This window comes from Somniosus microcephalus, chromosome 2 (assembly GCF_052327205.1).
Source record: "Somniosus microcephalus isolate GS21.2 chromosome 2, FLI_Smic_1.0, whole genome shotgun sequence".
Classification (NCBI taxonomy): domain Eukaryota; kingdom Metazoa; phylum Chordata; class Chondrichthyes; order Squaliformes; family Somniosidae; genus Somniosus; species Somniosus microcephalus.
In genome coordinates this window covers 225503868-225524488 of record NC_140988.1, presented here as the reverse complement: position 1 = coordinate 225524488, position 20621 = coordinate 225503868, and the positions used below count along the sequence as shown (strand labels likewise).

Sequence of the window (20621 nt, the reverse complement as noted above, 5' to 3'; positions counted from 1 at the left end):
CTGGTTAACGGACAGAAAACAGAGAGTAGGGACAAAAGGGTCATTTTCAGGTTGGCAGGCTATAACTAGCGGGGTTCCGCAAGGATCAATGCTTCGGCCTCAGTTATTTATAATTCATATTAATGACTTAGATGAAGGGACGAGTGTAATGTATCCAAGTTTGCTGATGATACAAAGCTAGGTGGGAAAGTAAGCTGTGAGGAGGACACAAAGAGCCTGCATAGACAAGTTAAGTGAGTGGGCAATAAGGTGGCAGATGGCGTATATTCACTTTAGTAGGAAGAGTAGAAAAACAGAATATTTTTTAAATGGTGAGAAACTATTAAATGTTGGTGTTCAGAGAGATTTAGGTGTCCTCGTACAGGAAACACAGAGAGTTAGCATGCAGGTACAGCAAGCAATTAGGAAGGCAACTGGCATGTTGGTTTTTATTGCAATGGGGTTGGAGTACAAGAGTAAGGAAGTCTTGCTACTATTGTACAGGGCTTTGGTGAGACCACACCTGGAGTACTGTGCACAGTTTTGGTTCCCTTATCTGCTTTAGAGGCAGTGCAACGAAAGTTCACTCGATTGATTCCTGGGATGAGAGGTTGTCCTATGAGAAGAGATTGAGTAGATTGGGTCTATACTCTGTGGAGTTTAGAAGAATGAGAAGTGATCGCATTGAAACATATAAGATTCTGAGGGGGATTGACAGGGTAGATGCTGAGAGGTTGTTTCCCCTAGCTGGAGAGTCTAGAACTAGGGGGCAAAGTCTCAGGATAAGGGGTCGGCCATTTAAGCCTGAGATGAGGAGGAATTTCTTTACTCAGTGGGTTGTGATTCTTTGAAATTTTCTAACCCAAAGGGATGTGGATGCTGAATCGTTGAGTGTGTTCAAGGCTGAGATAGGTAAATTTTTGGACTGTAGGGGAATCAGGGGAGATCGGACGGGAATGTTGAGTTGAGGGCGAAGATTAGCCATGATCTTATTGAATGGCGGAGCAGGCTTGAGGGGCCGTATGACCTACTCCTGCTCCTAATTCTTATGTTCTTATGTTCAGAAGAGCAGTGGGGCTGATTAGGGACCAAAATGGAGAACTATTAGTGGAGGCAGAGACATGGCTGAGCTACTAAATGATCGGATTTTACCAACGAAGAGGACTTTGCCAAAGCTATGGTAAACGAGGAGGTTGCTGGGATACTGAATGAGATAAAAATAGATAAAGAGAAGGTTCTGGAAAGGCTGACGGTAATTAACGTGGATAATTCATCCGGTCCGGATGGGGTGCATCCTAGGTCACTGAGGGAAGTAAGGGTAGAAATTGCGGAGGTGCTGGCCACAATCTTCCAGTCCTCCTGAGATACAGGGGTGGTGCCAAAGGACTGGAGGATTGCAAATGATACACCCTTGTTCAAAAAAGGGGAGAAGGATAAATCTAGCAATTATAGGCCAGCCAATTTAACGTCGGTGGTGGGGAAAATTTTAGAAACAATAATCCGTGAGAAAATTAACAGCCACTTGGACAAGCATGGACTAATAAAGAAGAGCCAGCACAGATTTGTTAAGGGCAAATCGTGTTTGACTAACTTGATTGAGCTTTTTGATGAGGTAACAGAGAGGGTGGATGAGGGCAGTGCAGTTGATGTTGTGTATATGGACTTTCAAAATGCTTTTGATAAAGTGCCACATATTAGACTTGTTAGCAAAATTGAAGCCCATGCGATAAACGGGGAAGTAGCAGCACAGATACAAAATTGGCTAAGGGATAGAAAACAGAGAGTTGTGGTGAATGGCTGTTTTTCTGTCTGGAGGGAGGTATACAGTGGCATTCCCCAAGGTTCAGTACTAGCATGTTTTTGATATACATTAATGACTTGGACTTGGGCTACAGGGCACAATTTTGAAATTTGCAGATGGCATGAAGCTTGGAAGTGTAATAAACAGCGAGGAAGTTAGTAATAGACTTCAAGAAGCTGATGGAATGGACGGACACATTGCAGATTAAATTAAATGCAGAGAAGTGTGAGGTGATACATTTTGGTAGGAAGAATGAGGAGAAACCATATACACTAAATGGTACAATTTTAAAGGGCGTGCAAGAACAGAGAGACCTGCGGGTTCTTGTGCACAAATTTTTGAAGGTGGCAGGACAGGTTAACAAAACAGTTAATAAAACATATGGGATCCTGGGCTTTATAAATGGAGGCATAGAGTACAAAAGCCAGGAAGTTATGATAAACCTTTATAAAACATTAGTTCGGCCCCAACTGGAGTATTGCATCCAATTCATGGCACCACACTTTCGGAAATTTGTGAAGGTTTTGGAGAGGGTACAGAAGAGATTTACTAGAATGGTTCCAGGGATGAGGGATTACAGTTACGTGGAAAGACTAGAGAAGCTGGGGTGGAGGCAAACTCAATCATGACTTTCAAAAAGGAATTGGATAAGTACCTGAAGGAAAAAGATTTGCAGGGCCAGGGGGAATGGGCGGGGGAGTGGGACTAGCTGAAGCGCTCTTGCAGAGAGCTGGCACGGGCTCGACGGGCCAAATGGCCTCCTTCTGTGCTGTAACCATTCTATGATTCTATGATTGGATTACACCCTCTACAATCTAGCTGATGTGGACGGAGGTGCTCATACACATTTTGCTCATGTTGAGAAGGGCAAATGTTAGTTTTGCAAAAGCAAGAATTTTACTAACATGTTTTATATTCAAATCTGCACAGATGTGCTATTGAAATAGAAAATATTTTGCTATCAATTTTTTCCAGCCTAGTCTGCTTGGCATGATATAATAGGAAATATACAGAGGGAATTTGCATCAGATCCTATGCAAATTACTGACCAATTGTGATATTTAATAATATAAAAAAGCTATTCATGACCTCTTGAATATCCTCACCCTACAACTTGGAAATTTAAAGAACCATGTAACAGATTCCAAGTTGCTGTACTGACCTCACAGCTCCACAACTTTTAGGTTGACGTAAATTACTGCTAAAGCTTGTCAATGTATATGAAGAACATATGGAGAGGAGTTTTGAATGAGCATTTTATTTTTAGATGCCAAATTGTTACGATGCAGTATCCCTGCTGGAGTTGCTGCATTTTGTGGTATATATGAGAAAAAAATATGTGCAATTACACACACACACACATAGTGAGGTCGAGTTTCTGCTTTGGGTGCAATCTGGGCGCAAATTTTATTCTAAATTGCGCTGTTTTTCCGAAGTGAAGTTATGGTTCAAATTTCCACTCAAATTCATTTGCATAATCACAAATATAAAATCTGCTATGAACCAGCGCAATCGGGCAGTGTTTTAGAACGTAATTGTTTATTTCTTTCCCCTTGCATTAAAAAAATAATCCTTGATATATTTAAAAGTGGTAACCTGGTCCATTTTAATAATCCAGCTGAAAATGGGTTTATCACAAAAAATAGGCATTTTTAATAAGAGTGTCTGGTCCACTACCTGAGTAACCTGCTTTGAAATAATGAAGGGTAAACAAAAGTGCACTCTTTGCATTTATGTGGAAATGATTGCAATTTTGAATGATCTCTCAGAAAGTTTACATTTTAACTGAGAGCAAAGTTGAAAGGAGTTTGAATCACAAGCAGATTTTCTTGTTTTAAATTCAGAAAGATGGCTTGTTTTTTATTTCAAAGTATTATATTTAATGTGGAAGCTTTTTATTATTAGTTGTGTTAGAAGAAGTCATTTAAACTGTTTCCAGATACAATCCTAGATTATCCAATCTGGGTGCAGTTTACACGGAATTGGTTAGAAACAGGTTTTACACTGACACAAAGGGAACTCTACTATTTTTACTCCATTTTCTGAGGTCAGATCATTACCATAATTATGCGTAGCTCCAGGTGCAGATTTGGAAATTGCAGGACGCACATGACTAATGGGAGCGTAAAATGACTTGTCAGTAAAATATGAAGAATGGGGACAATTAAAGAGGAGTTCACAATAGAGTGACAAAAAAATTCTGAAAGTCTTTGCAAAGGCTTCATAGCCTTTTGGCCAAGGCTGAAGGGGGAGGGGACAAAGAAGTAACAGGTAAAAATGAAAGGCAAGGAAACCAAAATGCAAGCCTGACTGCAGGGAAAGTGATGGAGTACCCCGGCACCCAAGTCTTGCTTGATTGCTGCTGAACTTCGTCAGCCGTGATTTCTCTTACCTCGGCGGGTCTGGTAGGGTCGGGGTCGGTGATGGGTTCCGACCTCACTGCTGGCTCCAGCCCGCTGTCCAAAGTAATTTTGCGTTGATGGGGCTTTTTAAGCCTGCCCAGCGCGTTTCCCGGCTAATTGAAGGAAGTGAGTCTGACGACGTCACTTGATGATGCCGGTTTCCTTAAAGGGACCATGCGCAAATTTACTTTGATATTTGTGTTGTCAGTGTTCTACAGCATTGAGGTGCTGCAAACACTGACAAGCACTGCACAGAGGTGCACGGCTGCACCCAGGCTCTACCATGACTCCTTCCATATGCTTATGGAGAAAATCACAGCACGCAGTGAGGTTCTCTTCATTTCCAATGGGCGGAAGAGACCTCCCTAGGAGATCAATGCAGCCTGGTTGCACATTGTACAGGAGGACACAAGCAGGGATGTTATCAGGAGGATCAGGCTGCAGTGGCACAAACGTTTCAATGATCTCAGTAGATCACAAAACTTTTCTGAAAAACTACACTCAACCTCATCCTGCTGTGCCTCTTATCCCATCCCCATCACTCTGCCTTCCCTACAGTACGCCTGCACATTCTTACTCACACCAATTTACCTTGCACCTCCACCCATCCCTCTCTATCTACATTATCACTTTCCCATCTCACTCGGCACCTCTCACACTCACCCTCATCCTAGTCCAATCATACCAACTAACAACACACAAGGGTAGGCACTTATGTGTTTTAGCCAATGTTTATGTAAAGTTTCTGTTAATGTGGTGTCAAACATTGAAATCTTTATTTTCAACACTTTGCTGCCTTGGACAGATTTGTGTGCACCTTTGTAAGTGGTTTAGTCAGTTGCAGTGAATGGTGAGACATAACGGTACCCTCCGCAGTGGTGATGAGTGTGAAAAGGAATGGCTTGGGCATTGTAGGGATGCTTTATGGTGTTGTTGTGGGGTGGTGCCAACCTGGGACATCATGTAGCAGCCAGGGTGCACAGCGTCAAGTGAAGTAAATCTGGCCATGGTGAGGCCATCCTTGTTCTCCCAGGCAGCAATATGGTCGGGTGCTGATGCCCAGTGTCCTGTGCAGTATCAGTTGATTGCAGAGAAGGTTGGTGTTGTTGTTGGTGCTGCTGGTGTGCCTGATGCTGCTGGTGTTGGGGCTGATTGTGGTGGGATTTTGAGGACCAAGGTGAGATAGTTTCAAGGCCACTGATACTGATATAATAGATGGCAGGTGAGGTTGAGATGACAGAAGTGATCTGTCAATGGTGAGAGAGGTTGTTCCAATGAGGTGACACTGGATACAGAGTTTACTCCAAACACTTGCAACCTGCATAAAGCTCAATCTGTTTTCCAAATGCAGTAAGCAACAGCTTCTGAGCTTGGAAAGTGAACAGCTGTGAGATGGGAGCTTTTATAGCACATTTGCAGCTGTCTAGTAATGAGATGATTTCATGGTATCACAACTCCCGACCTACTTACCTGACATGATCCCCGAGCAGCGTGGACCCTGTGGGCGACCTCGTAAAATTTAAAGGTGAGCTCAAAATACTTTTTAAGTGGCTCTTAACAATGTCATAATAACCTAAATTGCCCCCCCCCCCGCCTTTGCGTGTCGGGTCTGTTCAGCGTTGACCGACCTGACATCTGGGAAAGTTGCGTGGCGCCGATTTGACAGCGGATTCCTGACCTCTGTCAAAAAAAAATTTCCCCACCTGACTCACCACCAAACGCGCCCGCAGACCCCCCATAGAGTCTACAGCACATAAACAGTCTATTCGGCCCAACTGGTCTAGGCTGGTGTTTATACTCCACACAAGCTTCCTCCCACTCTAATGATCTTTTCTCACTCTACTTCCATATCCCTCTATTCCTTTCTCCTTCAATACTGCATAAAGCCTTGTAAATGCATCCCTGCTCTCTGCTTCACCCACTCCATGTGGCAGCAAATTCCACATTCGCACCACTCACTATGTAAAGAATTTCTTCCTAAATACTTTATTTCATCTTTTCATCTTTTAGTGGTTATCTTATATTTATGGTCCCTTATTTTGGACTCACTCATCATTAGAAATGGTTTCTCCACATCCACCCTGTCAAACCCCTTTATAAGTTTAAAGACCTCTTGCTGGTTTCTTCCAGTCTTCTATTTTACAGAAAAAAGAAATTCAATCTGATCAATCTTTCCTGATAGTTACCTCCTCTTAATTCTGGTAACAACCTTGTAAATCTGTTCTGCTCTTTTTCAAAGTCCATGTATACTACATCACCTGCATTCTCTTTGTCTACTCTTTTTGAATTAGAGGTGGTTCTGCATGAGCTGGTTGGAAGAGGGTAGTCCTCTCTACCACACCATGGCAGCATCCAAATAAATCAGCATTGCAACATGTCTGCATGGAGGTAAAGCAAAGATTTGATTATAGCTTACCATTAATGTCACTGGCTATACCAGCCCTATGTCCTTGCAGCAGATGGTACAGCTCTGCATCTGTCTCCTTGATGATCTGGACCCTATCAAGATAGTTTTCCATGGTCATTTCCAGGTATGCCACAGCTTGTAGCAACATCTTGCCAGTTGTGGCCAATAGAGTAAGGTATTGATCACACTGGCATGCCTTCTTTCATGCAATGCCCCAGAAAGCATGCCATACTGTGATTGGGGTGTTTCTGGAGCAGTAGTCAGACCTTCATATATCTTAGTGGTGTTATTGGGCCTGCTGCTCCAGCCTCCCTTGGGAATAGGAGCTTCCACCTGCACTAATTGTCTGCCAAAGTAAACTATGTTCACCTTTGTTCTCAGATGCCAGGTGGGCACAGATCATCTCTCATGCTGCCTGATCTGCTTAGCATCTACTTTTTTCAAACACATCAGATAAAGGGATTTCCATTGGGAAACCTAATGATGTCAGTAACGAGATGAGGGGGGGGGTGGTAAGATAAATGAGACCAACTGGCACAGAGGCTAATGAGAAGCTAAGTTGCAACAGAGGGACAACAAAAAAAAAGAAAAACAGTTAAGAAATTATTTCTTCACATTACTGAGTCCTTTCATGATCTTTCATATATTTACTATTATCTAGCAATAAGTTACCTATTTGCTACATGCATGACCGGCACATTGGCTGATACTAGAATGATACAAGAATGCTAGCCTAGAATGAGCCAGATGCAAATAAAGTTAAGGGTATGGTGACCTTGACTGCCACTGACAGCTGCCATCCCTATGGTGAAGTGTCAAAACTCTGCAACTGGCTCACTATGGCACCAGAGCCTATGAAAAAGAAACATAGAAGATAGGAGCAGGAGTAGGCCATTCGGCCCTTCGAGCCTGTTCCGCCATTCAACGAGATTATGGCTGATCATCCAAACCCTAGCACCCGGTCCCTACACCGACAGCCATCCCACCCAAGCCCTAACCCCGTAACCCCACGTATTTAATCCCCCCTAACACTAAGGGTCAATTTTTTTTTTTTTATCATGGCCAATCAACCTAACCCACACATCTTTGGACTGTGGGAGGAAACCGGAGCACCCGGAGGAAACCCACGCAAACACGGGGAAAATGTACAAACTCCACACAGACAGTCACCCGAGGCCAGATTTGAACCTGGGTCCCTGGCGCTGTGAGGCAACAGTGCTAACCACTATGCCACCATTGCATTCATATAGTACCTTTCACATCCTCAGGACATTACAATGTGCTTCACAGTCAATGACGTGTAGCCACTGTTGTAATGTATGGCGGCAATGGTCCTCAGCCATGAGGAGATCAGTGTACCAAGGCCTGCAAATATGATAAGAACATAAGAACATAAGAACTAGGAGCAGGAATAGGCCACTCGGCCCCTCGAGTCTGCTCCGCCATTCAATAAGATCATGGCTGATCTAGGACTCAAAGCCACTTCCCAGCCCGCTCCCCATAACCCTTCACTCCCTTATCTTGCAAAAATCTGTCTATCTCCACTTTAAATGTATTTAATGACCCAGTCTCCGCAGCTCTCTGGGGCAGAGAATTTCACAAATTTACGACCCTCCGAGAGAAGAAGTTCCTCCTCATCTCAGTTCTAAAAGGGCGACCCTTTATTCTGAGACTGTGCCCCCGAGTTCTAGATTTCCCCATGAGGGGAAACATCCTCTCTGCATCTACCTTGTCGAGTCCCCTCAGTATCTTATATGTTTTGATAAGATCACCTCTCATTCTTCTAAATTCCAATGAGTATAGGCCCAGCCTGCTCAACCTTTCCTCATAAGTCAACCACCTCATCTCTGGAATTAACCTAGTGAATCGTCTCTGAACTGCCTCCAATACAAGTATATCCTTCCTTAAATAAGGAGACCAAAACTGTATGCAGTACTCTAAGGTGTGGTCTCACCAATACCTTGTACAGTTGTAGCAGGACTTCCTTGCTTTTATACTCCAACCCCCTTGAAATAAAGGCCAACTTTCCATTTGTTTTTGATTACTTGCTGTACCTGCATGCTAACTTTTTGTGTTTCATGCACAAGGATCCCCAGGTCCCTCTGAACTGTAGCATTTTGTAATCTCTCTCCATTTAAATAATAGTTTGCTTTTTTATTTTTCCTGCCAAAGTGGATAACCTCGCACTTTTCCACATTATACTCCATCTGCCAAATGTTTGCCCACAAAGGATGACTAAAAAAAAATAAAGAGAGAGAAGATGAATTATGAGAGTAAGCTGGCAAGAAACATTAAAACAGATAGTAAGAGCTTCTACAGGTATATAAAAAGGAAAAGGGTAGCTAAAGTAAATGTTGGTCCCTTAGAGGATGAGACTGGGGAATTAATAATGGGGAACGGGGAAATGGCAGAGGCTCTGAACAAATATTTTGCATCTGTCTTCACTGTAGAAGACACTAACAACATCCCTATAATGGATAATCAAGGGGCCACAGGGAGTGGGGAACTAAAGACAATCACTATCACTGAGGAAATAGTACTCGGTAAAATAATGGGATTAAAAGACAACAAGGCCCCTGGACCAGATGGCCTGCATCCCAGGGTCTTAAAAGAAGTGGCTGCAGAGATAGTGGATGCATTGGTTGCAATGTACCAAAATTCCCTGGGCTCTGGAGAGGTCCCAGCGGATTGGAAAACTGTAAATGTAACACCCCTATTTAAGAAAGGAGGAAGACAGAAAGCAGGAATAAACGGGTCTTTTTCAGAGTGGCAGGCAGTGACTAGTGGGGTATCAGTGCTAGGACCCCAGCTATTCACAATATATATAAATGATCTAGACGAGGGAACTAGATGTAATATCTCCAAGTTTGCAGACGACACAAAGCTGGGTGGGCATGTGTGCTGTGAGGAGGATGCAGAGAAACTCCAGTATGATTTGGACAGGTTGGGTGATTGGGCAGATGCATGGCAAATGCAGCATAATGTGGATAAATGCGAGGTTATCCACTTCGGTGGCAAAAACAGAAAGACAGATTATTATCTGAACGGCAATAGATTGGGAAAAGGGGAAGTGCAACGAGACCTGGGTGTCCTTGTGCACCAGTCGCTGAAGATAAGCATGCAGGTGCAGCAGGCGGTTAAGAAGGCAAATGGTATGTTGGCCTTCATAGCGAGAGGATTTGAGTACAAGAGCAAGGATGTCTTGCTGCAGTTGTAGAGGGCCTTGGCGAGACCACACCTTGAGTATTGTGTGCAGTTTTGGTCGCCTTATCTGAGGAAGGATGTTCTTCCCATGGAGAGAATGCAGCGAAGATTCACCAGACTGATACCTGGGATGGCAGGAATGACGTATGAGGAGAGATTGGGTCAATTAGGCTTATATTCGCTAGAGTTTAGAAGAATGAGAGGGGATCTCATTGAAACTTATAAAATTCTAACAGGACTAGACAGACTAGATGCAGGCAGGATGTTCTCGATGGCGGGGGAGTCCAGAACCAGGGGTCACAGTCTAAGGATAAGGGGTAATCTATTTAGGACTGAGATGAGGAGGAATTTCTTCACCCAGAGAGTGGTGAACCTGTGGAATTCTCTGCCACACAGGGCAATTGAGGCCAATTCATTAAATATATTCAAGAAGGAGTTCGATATATTTCTGGAGGCTAAAGGGATCAAGGGATATGGGGAGAAAGCAGGGACAGGGTACTGAATTTGGATGATCAGCCATGATCTCATTAAATGGCGGAGTGGGCTTGAGGGGCTGAATGGCCTACTCCTGCTCCTATCTTCTATGTTTCTATGAAACTATAGACCAGTTAGCCTAACATCTGTCATTGAGAAAGTGCTGGAGTCCTTCATTAAGGAAGCAATAGCAGGGCATTTAGAAAAACATACCGCAGTCAGAGTCAGCATGGTTTTATGAAAGGGAAATCATGTTTAACAAATTTGCTGGAGTAACAAGCAGGGTGGACAAGGGTGAGCCAGTGGATGTGGTGTATTTGGATTTCCAGAAGGCATTCGATAAGGTGCCACATAAAAGGTTACTGCATAAGATAAGAGCTCACGGTGTTGGGGTAATATATTAGCATGGATAGAGAATTGGCTAACTAACAGAAAGCAGAGAGTCGGGATAAATGGATCATTTTCCGGTTGTCAAACGATAACTAGTGGGGTGCCACAAGAATCGGTGCTGGGGCCCCAACTATTTACAATCTACATTAATGACTTAGATGAAGGGATCGAGTGTAATGTAGCCAAGTTTGCAGATGATACAAAGATGGGTGGGAAAGCAGGTTGTGCAGAGGACTCAAAGAATCTGCAAAGGGATATAGACAGGCTAGGTGAGTGGCAAATTGCAGTTGAAGCCAGTGCTGCTCTGGTGCCAGCTGATCTCTTAGCATGCCTTCTTTCATCTTGTACCTCTTCAAACACAAAATATAGTATTTGAGATACATCCAAACCAACCCTATCATTAATTTTACCATTATCTTTTATTTTCTTTCTTTTCTATCCCACATCACTTCAGGGTTCTGTAGATTGCAATACGATGACTTGTGGTTCCTTGAGGTCCCATGAAGTCTGTATTGAAAGAGCTTCTAATTAATGTTCCTTTTTTGTATGTTTGTTGTGCTGAAATCCTGTAGATGCTTCACTTATAATCAGCTTCCAGTTCTTAGCGGACAATAACACAGTGAAAGGAACTATATCTCTGGTAACTGGGGGAATGTGGATACGGTGTGCTAATTGGCATGACTTCAGACTTTGTACAATTGATTTAAGATCAGCCATTTAAACAAAGTTGACGTGAATCTCTTGCTTCATAGTCCCTGACTACTTTAAGGCTATTTACCCTGAAGTTCAAATGGAATAAATAAATGCCAACCCTTCATACCTGGCCAGTTCCTTTCATTGTGTTGCAAATTAGTACCGTGTGAATTAGCACAAGTTTAATTCACATCATAAGATTTTTAATTTCTCCATAGCAAAATGATTAACTACAGAATAAATTTGGTCTTCAGTTTGGAGCTGAATACTTAAATGTAGAATACAGCACTAGAAAATTATACTCAGATCTGGAGTTCATCACTGTGGTTTGAAAAATTACTTATGAATAAACTATTTTACAAAAAAAAAATCAGTGACAAGTGAATTTTAGAGACACTGTTCAATCCTATTTCTTTTCAATTTTAAGTTCACACTCCCTCACTATAAAATGCTATTTCTCTATCATTCAATAAGATAGAAATGATTGTCGGTGATGTTATCATAAGATGCGGTAGATTTGAACTCCAGGCATGGAACGAGTGGGCAGCGGGTGGAAGGCCAGCCTGTGCCTGCCGGTGGAATGCTCAAGCTATTTCAAGGGTTGGGCCTCATTACCATGCCGCTGGCGAACTACATGCTCCGAGAGAGCATCCCGCTGCCGATTGTGCTGGCACAAGATCGGGCGGTCTGGATGCTGAGCTGGCCAGCAGACAGGTAGGTCCGGGTGGCAAGGGACAGCTCACCCCAGCTCCTCCTGGCCCCCAAAAATAACTCTGTCCTTACCTTGTCATGCCTATTCTGCTTCACCACCTGGTACAAGTGGACGAAGTGTACACGGTGCATGCTCCACCCAGTTGTCCATCGAAATTGCTTCGGGCTCCCAAGTACATCATAAGACCCGATCTGCATGTACTAATGAGGCACCTGCCTAAATCAAGCTGGATTTAGTCTGGACCACCCAGTGGAAGATCCAGGAAATATAGTGGCGGGTGGGATCTGAGCAGGAATAGAGCAGTAAGTGTTGCACAGCTATTTTAGGGCTGCTAGCTGCCCTAGGGTTCCTGCCAAGCGGTCCAAGTTAAAATGAGTTTACAATTGGGTTAACACCTCTGTTCAAATAACAGAGAGAGGAATTTGATATCAGCATGTTAAGCATTTGGACAATAACATTGGCAACAGTAGGAAGGAGAATGAGATGGTAAATTCTCGACAGTCCACTTTTTCGTGGTTTTTGGTGACCTGATCTTGCTTAGTCATTGCCGGAAAGGTCCTGATTACTATTTACAAAAGAAACTGTTAATACTATCATATTGATTGCAGTAATGCTCCTTTTTCAGTAGAATCCTTTCACTTTGACAGTTTAAATACCATTCATAATTGTCTTACATAATATAAGTGGGGGTGTAGAGGAGGGCATACTTGGCTATGTTGAGTATACTCACTATTTATGGTTGAAGGTAGGAATATGCCCACTTTCTGGCAGCTTGTAATTGAGGGCATATTGGGTATATATTTTTTACTTTTGGAGGCTATGGTCCTGACTCCAAAAAGAAAAAGATGGCAAATCATACAAGGATAAGGCGGTATGGACAGCAATCTTTTCATGAAGATATTAAGAATCTGTAGCAATTTTTTTATTCATTCATGGGATGTAGGCATCACTGCCAAGGCCAGCATTTATTGCCCATCCCTAATTGCCCTTGAGAAGCTGGCAGTGGGCTGCCTTCTTGAACCGCTGCAGTCCGTACGGTGAATATACTCCCACAGTGCTGTTTGGCAGGGAGTTCCAGGATTTTGACCCAGCAATGATGAAGGAACAGTGATATATTTCCATGTCATGATGCTATATGACTTGGAGGGAAACATGGAGGTGGTGGTGTTCCCATGCACCTGCTGCCCCTGTCCTTCTAGGTGGTAGAGGTTGCGGGTTTGGGAGGTGCTGTCGAAGAAGCCTTGGTGAGTTGCTGCAGTGCATCTTGTAGATGAATGTGAGAAGTCACGCAACACCAGGTTATAGTCCAACAGCTTTATTTGAAATCACAAGCTTTCGGAGCGCTGCTCCTTTGTCAGGTGACTTCACCTGACGAAGGAGCAGCGCTCCGAAAGCTTGTGATTTCAAATAATGCTGTTGGACTATAACCTGGTGTTGTGTGACTTCTCACATTTGTCCACCCCAGTCCAACACCGGCATCTCCACATCTTGTAGATGGTACACACTGCAGACAGGGTGTGCCTGTGATGGAAGGAGTGCGTGTTTAAGGTGGTGGGTGGAGTGCCAATCAAGTGGGCTGCTTTGTCCTGGATGGTGTCGAGCTGCTTGAGTGTTGTTGGAGCTGTACTCATCCAGGCAAGTGGAGAGTATTGGATTACACTCCTGACTTGTGCTTTGTAGATGGTGAAAAGGCTTTGGGGAGTTAGGAGGAATGTTGCCTTTAATTTTTTTTGGGTGCGCGGCCCCTGTAAGGGGCTGCGCGGCCCATTCAAAATACCGCGCAAGCGCGGTTTTATCTATTTAAAAGCCGGTGATCTGGCTGCGCGGGAGCTACAGAGCATTGCATGGTCATGCAGTCTTTGCAGCCGCACAGCTAAAAGGGAACATTGGTCAGGAGGTGAGGCACTCACGGCAGAATACTCAGCCTCTGACCTGCTCTTGTACTCACAGTATTTATGTGGCGGGTTTAGTTAGGTTTCTGGTCAATGGTGACCCCTAGGGTGTTGATGGCGGGGAATTCGATGATGGTAATGCCATTGAATGTCAAGGGGAGGTGTTTAGACTTTCTTGTGTTGGAGATAGTTATTCCCTGGCATTTGTGTGATGTGAATGTTACTTGCCACTTATCAGCCCAAGCCTAAATCTTGTCCAGGTCTTGCTGCATGCGGGCATGTACTGCTTCGTTATCTGAGTAGTTGCAAATGGAACAGAACACAGTGCAATCATCAGCGAACATCCCCACTTCTGACCTTATGATGGAGAGAAGGTCATTGATGAAGCAACTGAAGATGGTTGGGCCTAGGACACTGCCCTGAGGAACTCCTGCAGCGATGTCCTGGGGCTGAGGTGATTGGCCTCCAACAACCACAACCATCTTTCTTTGTGCTGGGTATGACTCCAGCCAGAGGAGTGTTTTCCCCTGATTCTCATTAACTTCAGTTTTACTAGGGCTCCTTGATGCCACACTCGGTCAAATGTTGCCTTGATGTCAAGGGCAGTCACTTTCACCTCATCTCTGGAATTCAGCTCCTTTGTCCATGTTTGGACCAAGGCTGTAAATGACAGAAATGAAGCAATTTTTTTCCAAAGCTATACGCTATTATATCAAGGGTTCATGTTGAGACCAAAGCCCAGAAGGTAGTATTGGCAATATTAGCAAATTAATAGTTAACATATTTGTATGATGACATGTCTTTCCCTGCTATTTTATCCATTTCTTCTCTTCACTATTGAGATAGTGGAGAGAAGAATAATGTATAAACTCGCTAAATGCTTGTTCACTGCTATCACAACAATAGTTTCTACACTCAAAAGTATAGTTGTAGAGCAAATAGATTACTATAAAGTACATAATTTACAGCTAAGTGGGCTATACGTATTAAAAAGAATTATTACATAGAATTTACACCACAGATACAGGCCACTCAGCCTAACCAGCCCATGGTAATGTTTATCCTCCAATGCAATCAGTAGTTCTAATCTCATGTGCACACCCTATTCCCATATCCCTTTATTCCCTTTACTGTCAGCTACCACTATTACCTATTGAATGTTGACATGGTCTCTGATTCAATCACCAACTGCTTTTCATAACCTCACTACCCTGTGTGTAAAAAAAGTTTCTCCTCATCCTTGTTTTCAAATCCCTCCATGGCCTCACCCTCCCTATCTCTGTAACTTCCTCTAGCCCTACTATCCCTGAGATCTCTGTGCTCCTCTAATTTTGGCCTCTTGCGTATCCTCAATTTTAATTGCTCCACCATTGGCATCTGTACCTTCAGCTATCTAGGCCCAAAGTTCTGGAATTCCCACCCTAAATTTCTCTGCTTCTCTACCTCTCCTCCATTAAGATGCTCCTTAAAACCTAGCTCCTTGACCAAACTTTTGGTCGCCTGTTCCAATATTTCCTTTGTGGCTTGGTGTCAAATTTTGTTCCATAATGCTCCTGTGAAGCGCCTTGGGACGTTTTATTACATTGACCCTTATTTTCTGATTGGAGGCTTCCTGCGTGCGGAGGCCTCCAATCTGGAAAAAATCTACGCCATTACCTGAGGGCTCCGGAGGTCCCGACATTTCCGCTCCTGGGCCTCTCCACTACGAAATGCGCAGGGTCCAGGTATCCCAAGGGCGCACGCGATTCGCAAGCGTCCCTGGGATCACGTGGGCCATGGGGAACGAATGAAAGAAAGGAATCTCCCTTCATACGTTTGACAGGTCTCTCAGCTGAGACCCGTCAAAAGTATGAATGGAGATCGCTCCAAAAACACATCAAAACAGTAAATAATTTTTTTTAAATCACGTTTTTAAAATTAGTTACAATTACATTAGATTAAATATTTTAAACAAAAATTTAATATTTTGAAAAAAAAATTGAAGTTTTTTACGGGGCTAAAAATAAACTTACCTTTTTTAAAAGTATTTTTAAATTATAAATAAGTGAAATTTTTTTTTTTTACTTTTATAAACTGTTATGCTGGTAAAAGCAGGCCTTATGCCTGCTTTTACCAGGTGTAAGATTTCTAAGGATTTTCAGCGGGCGAAGGTTCTGCAGAAAGCAGAACTCTCCACTCGCAGAGGCCCTTCTCCAGGGCAGGCGTCCGATCTGTCAAGAATCCTCGCACTTCACATGCCTGAAACCAGCACTTGCGACGTCCCTACAGGTGTGTATGCCACGGGTGGGCGGTGTTGGTGGGGGGCAGTGTCGGGCTGCTCCTGGGCTTCTGTGGGAAATTCCACCCTTTCTGTCCTTGAATGACCTCAGCAAAACTCATGGCAGCTGAGACCTTGATTGAGTTCATTTGAGGCATTCGAAAGGCCCCAAACCTCACTGCCTCACTTAGTTGGAGTGGCCCCATTGGAAGCCAACCATTTGGACCTCCAAGGGTCTCTGCTCCACCTTGAGAACGCGATTGGCTTGAGCCAGGGTGGCTGCTGTTTTTTGCACACTTGCTGACACTGGTGGCTGCCCCTAGCTTTGCAAATGACCCCAGAATATAAAACGAAGTCTCCAGCATTGAGCGAGGCAGACAGGGTTTCGCTCTGCTGCACTTATGCTGACAGAGTAGAGTCAGGGGGAGGGGGGAAAGGCAATCAGGAGTGGGGGACAAGTGGTGGCCGGCAACTGCCCATGAATTTCCTGTGGAGCCGGCAGGAGCACTCCTGTCCACAATAAAGTAAGTAATACAATTTTCAAAAGTCCTAACACCAGTTTCAGGTATGGGTCCTGGATGCCTGTGCAGGAGCCTTTACCAATATTGCAGGCTATTCAATTCTGGTGCCAAATGTGCGCACACTCCGCCTGCCATATTGAATGTTTAGGCACCTGTTTACACCTGTAAAATGAGCGTGGCCCCAATGACCTACATCATTTTAAATGGTGTGATTATACAGAATGTAAAACTTTCACCTGACCTTGATTGTCGTTCGGGTTATTGTCTAGCTCATAGTTTGGTTCAAATGTCCTGACAAGTATTTTGAATACTCAGATGGCATATTCTTCGTTAAGACTTGTCCTATTCCCATAGTGGGAGGTTACTATGCAGATAAAAAGTTTACTTGATACCAAAAGAATTGTTTATATATTCATATTACAAAAAAGTACCTGCATAATTTTGCTGTATTTGTGCTTATAGTGCCTGCTTATATTCTTCTTCCAATAAAACAATGTATTTTCTCAATTAAAGGTATAACAACAGTTCTAACTATGACAACACTGAGCATCAGTGCTCGACACTCTCTGCCAAAGGTCTCCTATGCCACAGCCATGGATTGGTTCATTGCAGTCTGCTTTGCATTTGTGTTCTCTGCTCTGATTGAATTTGCTGCTGTTAATTACTTCACTAATGCACAAGCTGAAAAAGCCAAAAAAAGGGCAGCCAAGGCTCCTGCTGCATCTCCACCAACTCCAATAAAGACAGTGTCTGTCTCAGAGGATGTACTTCAGGTAATATTTTTATCAATAGATATTATAATGATGCAGAATGGCAAAGAAAGTTTAAAAAAATATAATTAATAATGAATAAATAATAATTTCCAAAGCAATGTAGCTCTTTCAAGCTTATACAGTGAAATGTTTTTGCTGCTAAATCTGATCAGAAATTCTCCCACCGCTGAGTTTATCCAGTAAGTAGCTGAGACATAGGCTGCGATTTTTGCTATCGATGCAGCTTGGGGGCAGGACAGCATTGCTGCAAACCCAAGCTCTCCAGTGACTCCCTCCTTAGGCTAGAACAGATGGCAGCTGCAGGTGAGGTTACAGAAGCGATCTGTCACTGGTGAGAGAGGTTCTCCCAATGAGGTGGGACTGCACACACAATCTAAAACTTGTCACCTACAGAAAGTGTAAATGCATTAAAAACGATTTTCCCAACATTTTCTTACCTCTGAAACTCACCAGTGTACCATTGAATCCTTCACATCACTTTTGCTGTCATCAATGCAGAAACATTACAGTAGACCCACAGCATGCCACACTTACCTGGCGTGGTGTCAGGATGTCGGGAAGCCCGCAGTAGACCTGCCAAAATTGCAAAATGCCTCTTAACTGCCTGTTAACAACCTGTTAACAAGCAGTTAAGTGCCTATAATCCTCTTCCCACCGCCAGGTGTTGAGTGCCTGCGCAAATCGGGGACCCGACACCTGGGAAGATTGTTTGGAGGTGGGATGACAGTGGATTTCTCACCCGCTGTCAATCTTTGCGATTTTGCCGGATGTCCCGCTTCCAAACCCGCCCCCTGAGCGCCAGCAAAATTCCGGCCATACAGTCTGGGAAGGGCCCAGATTTGTTTTGATTTAAATTACTGAGAGAAGTGACTTCCTCAGCTTAATACACTTTTTGAAGTTTATTGAAACATAGAAACATAGAAGATAGGAGCAGGAGTAGGCCATTAGGCCCCTGGAGCCTGCTCCACCATTCAATGAGATCATGGCTGATCATCCAAATTCAGTGCCCTGTCCCTGCCTTCTCCCCATATCCCTTGATCCCTTTAGCTTTAAGAAATATATCTAACTCCTTCTTAAATATATTTAATGATTTGGCCTCCACTGCCTTCTGTGGTAGAGAATTCCACAGGTTCACCACTCTCTGGGTGAAGAAATTCCTCCTCATCTCTGTCCTAAATGGCTTACCCCTTATCCTTAGACTGTGACCCCTGGTTCTGGACTCCCCTGCCATCGGGAACATCCTTCATAGAAACATAGAAACATAGAAGATAGGAGCAGGAGTAGGCCATTCGGCCCTTCGAGCCTGCTCCGCCATTCAACGAGATCATGGCTGATCATCCAAACCCTAGCACCCAGTCCCTACACCGACAACCATCCCACCCAAGCCCTATCCCCGTAACCCCATAACCCCATGTATTTAATCCCCCCTAACACTAAGGGCCAATTAAAAATTTTTTTTTTTTATCATGGCCAATCAACCTAACCCGCACATCTTTGGACTGTGGGAGGAAACCGGAGCACCCGGAGTAAACCCACGGAGAATGTGCAAACTCCACACAGACAGTCACCCGAGGCCGGATTTGAACCCGGGTCCCTGGCGCTGTGAGGCAACAGTGCTAACCACTATGCCACCGTGCTGCATCTAGTCTGTCTAGAATTTTATAAGTTTCAATGAGATCCCCTCTCATTCATCTAAACTCCAGCGAGTATAAGCCCAATCGACCCAATCTCTCCTCATACGCCATTCCTGCCATCCCAGGTATCAGTCTGGTGAATCTTCGCTGAACTCCCTCCATGGTAATAACATCCTTCCTCAGATAAGCCAACCAAAACTGCACACAATACTCAAGGTGTGGTCTCACCAAGGCACTGTACAACTGCAGCAAGACATCCTTGTTCTTGTACTCGAAATCTCTCACTACGAAGGCCAACATACCATTTGTCTTCTTAACCGCATGCTGCACCTGCATGCTTACCTTTAACAACTGGTGCACAAGGACACCCAGGTCTCGTTGCACTTCCCCTTCTCCCAATCTATTGCCATTCAGATAATAATCTGCCTTCCTGTTTTTGCCACCAAAGTGGATAACCTCGCATTTATCCACATTATACTGCACCTGCCATGCTTCTGCCCAATCACCCAACCTGTCCAAATCAAACTGGAGTTTCTCGGCATCCTCCTCACAGCACACACGCCCACCCAGCTTTGTGTCGTCTGCAAACTTGGAGATATTATATCTAGTTCCCTCGCCCAGATCATTAATATATATTGTGAATAGCTGGGGTCCTAGGACAGATCCCTGCGGTACCCCACTAGTCACTGCCTGCCACTCGGAAAAAGAACCGTTTATTCCAATTCTTTGCTTCCTGTCTGCCAACCAGTTCTTTATCCAAGTCAGTACCTTGCTCCCAATCCCATGTGACTTAACTTTACATGCTAATCTCTTATGTGGGACCTTATCGAAAGCCTTCTGAAAGTCCAAATACACCACATCCACTGGTTCTCCCTTATCTATTCTACCAGTTACATCCTCAAAAAATTCCAGTAGATTAATCAAGCATGATTTACCTTTTGTAAATCTATGTTGACTTTGTCCGATCCTGTCACTGTTTTCCAAGTGCTCTGCTATTACATCTTTCATAATGGACTCTAGCATTTTCCCCACTACTGATGTCAGGCTTACCGGTCTATAATTACCCGTTTTCTCTCTACCACCTTTTTTGAATAGTGGGGGAACATTAGCTACCCTCCAATCCATGCAAACTGTTCCAGAGTCTGTAGAATTTTGGAAGATGACCAGCAATGCATCTACTATTTCTAGGGCCACTTCCTTAAGTACCCTAGGATGTAGATTATCAGGCCCTGGGGATTTATCTGCCTTCAATCCCGTCAATTTCCCTAACAGCATTTCCCTACAAATACTGATTTCTTTCATTTCCTCCCTCTCATTAGACCCTATGTTCCCCAACATCTCTAGGAAGTTATTTGTGTCCTCCTTTGTGAAGACAGAACCAAAGTATATATTTAATTGGTCTACCATTTCTTTGTCCCCATTATAAATTCCCCTGATTCTGACTGCAAGGGACCTATGCTTGACTTCACCAATCTTTTTCTC

General features: G+C 43.8%; 1 protein-coding gene across 1 annotated transcript in view; it reads left to right on the top strand.

The window, feature by feature from the left end:
• gabra4 (gamma-aminobutyric acid type A receptor subunit alpha4) overlaps positions 1 to 20621 on the top strand; it is a 133980-nt gene that overhangs the window by 95971 nt on the left and 17388 nt on the right. The window contains exon 8 of the mRNA XM_085965665.1: positions 17246 to 17505. Within this exon, the coding sequence (XP_085821791.1) occupies positions 17246 to 17505 (260 nt within the window). The remainder of the gene's footprint in view (positions 1 to 17245; positions 17506 to 20621) is intronic.